Consider the following 5,205-nt stretch of genomic DNA (forward strand, 5'->3'; position numbering starts at 1 on the left):
TTCAATCTAATATTTTTATTTTTTTTATATCAGGTATAAGCTATATTCTAATATTAGAAATTAGAATAGAAAGCTTGGGATCCATCAACCTATCCTCTCTCTTTTTAATTTTGAATTTACATATGCATAAGAATTCTATACTTGTAATATTATTTTTCTCATTCTTGATAATATATATATATATATTTCATATTCTTTCTCCAAACCCTGCTGCAACTAAGAAGGATATTCACTTTTTAAAATATCTCGTATAAATAAGCAGGAACAGAGGATGGGGTTCGATTTATCTCGACGAGAGCGAGAATAACCATATAGTAGCAGGTATTTGATTGTGTTCGTGTTTGAGTTGCTTTTAATTGTGGTTAAAACAAACCTTGCTGGGATGAATGGAAAAAATAGCATGCCGTATCGATAAAGAATATTTCCTTCTTACATCCTTGTTTGAATTCTTGGTGCAGCCATGAAAAGAAAGATTGATATGTGAAGAGATTTCCAGGAAACTGCAGGCTGTTCTTGCCATAGATAGAGATTGCAGAATAAAGTTGACCTTAGCCCAGAAATAGTAAGGAACGGGACAGCGTGGTTTTGTAGATCAGATATCAATGACGATTTGATTCAAAGTGATGTGCTAGCAAACATACAGCTGTTGGTTATACACCAGCAGATTTGTCAGTATTACTAATACTATAACCTTAAACGCATGGTAGCTGTATGTTTCCCAAAGATTCCACCATTGCAATGTTTGGCGCCATGTGTCAGTGCAAGCATAATAAATTATATCAGATGGAGTAGGCAGAATAGATAAATAGAATAGAAGTTCAACAGTTTCAAGGCCTGCCTGCCACTTCGCCAAAGGCCTCGGTCAGATACTCCTAAGAAGGTGCCGATTCCTTGATAGGAATATCACCTGCCATGTTGCAAAAATGGTGATCCTGTGTTTGCATGGAAAGCATTTAGGGTCCCCAGCTGTTGACAGGATTTGATGGTTAATTTTACTTGAAAAGTAGAGGAATAATAATGACGAATTTTATAGTTGACCAATGTCATTAACCTCTTTGCGGGAAATACAAGCAAATTGCAGCATCTAAATGCTGTGTATGTTTTTTCTTCTATCTTGTTTAGCAGAAGGCTGCAAGAATTAGGTGCATGAATGCCGACCAACATCAATATCAACAAGCCAAAATACAGCCTGCCCACCTGACCAGGAGCGCTTAGGGTGTGCTGAAAATGGTTTTTCCTTTTTTAGTTTTTCTTTTTCAATGCAAAATTGAAAACGTTTTACTGAGCTGAAAATAAAATTCTATATAAAAAAATACGAAATACATTGGACTTCCAAAGCCAAAATCATTCATGTTCAATGCACGCAGGGTGCCAAAAACATTACAATAGAATATGTAACAAAATGGAAAAATGAAAAAGAAAAGAAAAAAAGAAAGAGAGAATGAAGAATCTATACAGAAAAGAATTTAAGGTAAGTATGATATTTGTTTGTTAATTAAGATACCGCTCGTGTATTCTGCTCTTTGCATTATATTTCCATTTAAAAAAGATCCATTATATTTAATTCTCTTGGATTATGTTGCTTGTCATCAAGCTGGCGAACGGTATCCCTTTAAAGTCATCGTCATTTTCGATATTTCCTTAATTCGCAATTCCTAATTATATATTGCTATTTCCAAAGATTCATTGTCATCTTCATTTGTCACAAAATTCTCAGCCAGCACAGAAATGGGTACTCAAGTTCCTGATAATCAAAAACCTGATGTCCCCGAGGAATTATCAGAAGTATGTCCCTCTCCTGTCCTACACAACAACATGTTTTCATCTGGAATGATAGCTAGACTCTACTGTGTGAAGTTACAGCAGGCTTTGTTTGTCCATTAGGATCTTACCTCTTCTTGTAACAGAAATATTTCTGCTGAGTTATGCTAGGATGCAGGATTACAAAGTTATTAGAAGCAAAAATAGGAGGTTACTTCACATACAATATGCCTTAGGATAGTGCAAATCATGTTGGCTTGTGGAACCAAGATCCTGAGTCTGTGATCAATCAACAAATCATAGTCATGAACCCTTTTTTTATTTTCTGGAATATCTATCTAGCATGTACTTGGAATTGGATTACTCAATTTTTAAGTGTGCAGTTTTGTTATTGAAAGTAACAAGGAGATGTGATATTGTGAATGACAGGCAGATAGAAGGAAGAAGGAGATTGATGATTGGCTTCCAATCACTTCCTCGAGAAATGCAAAATGGTGGTATTCAGCTTTCCACAATGTTACGGCCATGGTTGGAGCTGGTGTCCTCAGTCTTCCATATGCAATGGCAAATCTTGGATGGTATGTGTCTTCGTCAGCATCATCGTGAAATTGTCTGATTCATATTTGTCCTTAAATCTTTAAATTTTTCTAGAAAATGGAATTAGTCTTAATCTGTGACGGCATGATTGGTAATTCAGGTCTTTTTCATCTTTGATTCCAGGGGCCCTGGTACCGTAATTCTTGTGCTCTCATGGACCATCACTTTGTACACCCTATGGCAAATGGTTGAGATGCATGAGATGGTTCCTGGGAAACGATTTGACCGATACCATGAGCTTGGCCAGCATGCCTTTGGTGAAAAACTTGGTCTTTACATAGTAGTGCCCCAGCAGCTTATTTGTGAAGTAGGGGTTGACATAGTCTACATGGTTACTGGAGGAAAATCACTTCAGAAGATCCACAAATTAGTGTGCAAAGACTGTGCACCGATCAAATTAACCTACTTTATCATGATTTTCGCCTCGGTTCATTTCGTGCTCTCTCATCTTCCCAACTTTAACTCCATCTCTGGTGTTTCACTGGCTGCTGCAGTCATGTCTTTGAGGTATGTTGGCCGCAAGTCAATTCACCACCCTCTTTGATTTGCAATACATAATTCTAAATCCTCTGCTGGAAAATTGAAGAGGATAGGATGGAAATGAGAGGGACGAATTGCTTAAATGATTTCTAGAAATTAATCAATAAGGCAACCGTTTAGCATAATCCATTATGAATTCGAAAAATAACGATCAGCTTTAGCCAGAGACTGCAGCCTCCTGTGTTATAAATGAAAAGCATTCCTACAGGGTACACCTAATGCAACAGAGAATTCTTAAAGAGTCATAGGAATTCATTTACTTCTTGTTTTGTACTTTCTAATTGATGATGACCAAACACAATCGTGTTTGGTGTAATGAATCTTTTGCAGTTACTCTACCATTGCATGGTCAGCTTCTGTCCACAAAGGTGTTCAGCCAGATGTCGACTATGGCTACAAAGCCTCGACAACTTCTGGAACGGTCTTCAATTTCTTTTCTGCCTTGGGCGATGTAGCTTTTGCCTATGCTGGGCACAACGTTGTGTTAGAGATTCAAGCAACAATTCCATCTAAACCAGGCAAGCCATCGAAAGGGCCAATGTGGAAAGGAGTGGTGGTTGCCTATATAGTTGTAGCATTGTGCTACTTCCCAGTTGCTCTGATAGGGTATTACATGTTCGGTAATAAAGTCGAAGACAACATACTCATATCGTTAGAAAAACCAACATGGCTCATCGTAGCAGCTAACATGTTTGTCGTTATCCACGTTATCGGAAGCTATCAGGTTTGATTTGATGCAGTTGATCATGTCTCATGAGCAGTTCAATCACCATGATAGCAAAACTAACATGAATTTGTCCTGCTTTTTTTTTATTATTATTATTCTTTTGTTTCTGTTGTACAACAGATATATGCAATTCCAGTATTTGACATGCTAGAAACGTTGCTGGTAAAGAAGTTGCATTTCAGGCCTTCCAGAAAGCTTCGATTCATCACACGCAATATATATGTTGGTGAGTAAATTTCACCAGTGTTGTCACTTCGGAAGTGTCTGGCTTAAGTCGTATAAATTGAGACTTCGATTTTGATTTCAGCGTTTACAATGTTCGTTGGCATCTGCTTCCCTTTCTTTGGTGGTCTTCTGGGATTCTTCGGAGGATTTGCTTTTGCCCCAACAACTTACTTTGTAAGCACTAGTTTCTTGTCCTGTGCAATAAAAAATGAAATTTAGTTGCAGAAATTTCTTGTTTCGTTTACGGACTTTTCAAGGATGCTTCAGTTCCAATTCCTGAATCTCTTTCCTTTCATTTTCAGCTCCCTTGTATCATGTGGCTGGCCATCTACAAACCTAAGAGGTTCAGCTTATCATGGATCACCAACTGGGTATGCTCAATGCTTAATTTTTCACACCACACTTTGATATGCTTTTCATCTCCTCAAACCTGATCCTGCTTTCTCCATTTCAGATCTGCATTATACTTGGCTTCTTATTGATGATTTTGTCACCTATTGGAGGGTTGCGGACTATCATACTTAATGCCAAGGGCTACAAGTTTTTCTCTTGATCAATCCTTACACAACTCAGTGTAAATTCTGAGAACTATATTAGATTGGCGCCCTGTAGCTGTATTAAAAATAAGATGTCTTTTCCATTGTCCAGCAATGTTGTTTTCAAGCCTTGCCACCGTTTGTGTTTTATTTGAACTACAGTTGCCTTGCATTTTGCGTGTCAGCAGAACATAATCTTATCATTTGTTTTTGGTAAACAAGTGTCTGGATTTGAGTACTAACCTTGGCTCGGATTCTGTGTTTCCTATGAAACGCCATGGAAGGAATGCTGGAGTCACTTTACTATCATCAACATTTTTGCATAGTTCTTGGAGGTCATGATTCCTCACTGTCATTCTCATAACTCATCTCTCATGGTTTTGGAAGAGCTTACTCCTGCAATGTAGACATCTTAGTTCGATTTCCACTCTACAATTTCTCTGAACCATGCTTCAAGATTGTTGCATGGTATAGGGAATTTTCTCACCAAAAGCTACTGTTGAAGAGTCAAATTATTGATGTCCTGTTTGAACTCCAGGAATGACTGGTATGCTTACCCTGGTTACGCTGCAATATTAATCTTCAACGCAAAAACAAAAAAGAGTATGAAAGCGTTTGTAATATGTTTTATAGCATCCATTCGATAAACTAAATAAAAAATTATATACACAAATAAACGTTAAAACAAAATTGAGAGATAAATGTCCTGCTGGGGAGCAATTTATTTCTTTTTAATTATATAATTATATGGTTATAAAGTTGTTCTTTAAAGAAAAAGTAATGATTAAAAAACCATTGAAATCAAATAATTTTCTAGTA

General features: G+C 37.0%; 1 protein-coding gene across 1 annotated transcript; it reads left to right on the forward strand.

The window, feature by feature from the left end:
* Window positions 1-1,596: 1,596 nt before the first annotated feature.
* LOC133700412 (lysine histidine transporter 1-like) lies at window positions 1,597-4,607 on the forward strand. Its single transcript, XM_062124299.1, has 8 exons — window positions 1,597-1,785; window positions 2,191-2,339; window positions 2,482-2,865; window positions 3,229-3,622; window positions 3,746-3,851; window positions 3,933-4,024; window positions 4,153-4,221; window positions 4,305-4,607. The coding sequence occupies exons 1-8, from the start codon at window positions 1,729-1,731 to the stop codon at window positions 4,401-4,403; spliced, it is 1,350 nt and encodes a 449-aa protein (XP_061980283.1). The 5' UTR covers window positions 1,597-1,728; the 3' UTR covers window positions 4,404-4,607.
* The last annotated feature ends 598 nt before the right edge of the window (window positions 4,608-5,205 follow it).

Source organism: Populus nigra, chromosome 1 (genome assembly GCF_951802175.1).
Source record: "Populus nigra chromosome 1, ddPopNigr1.1, whole genome shotgun sequence".
Lineage (NCBI taxonomy): Eukaryota > Viridiplantae > Streptophyta > Magnoliopsida > Malpighiales > Salicaceae > Populus > Populus nigra.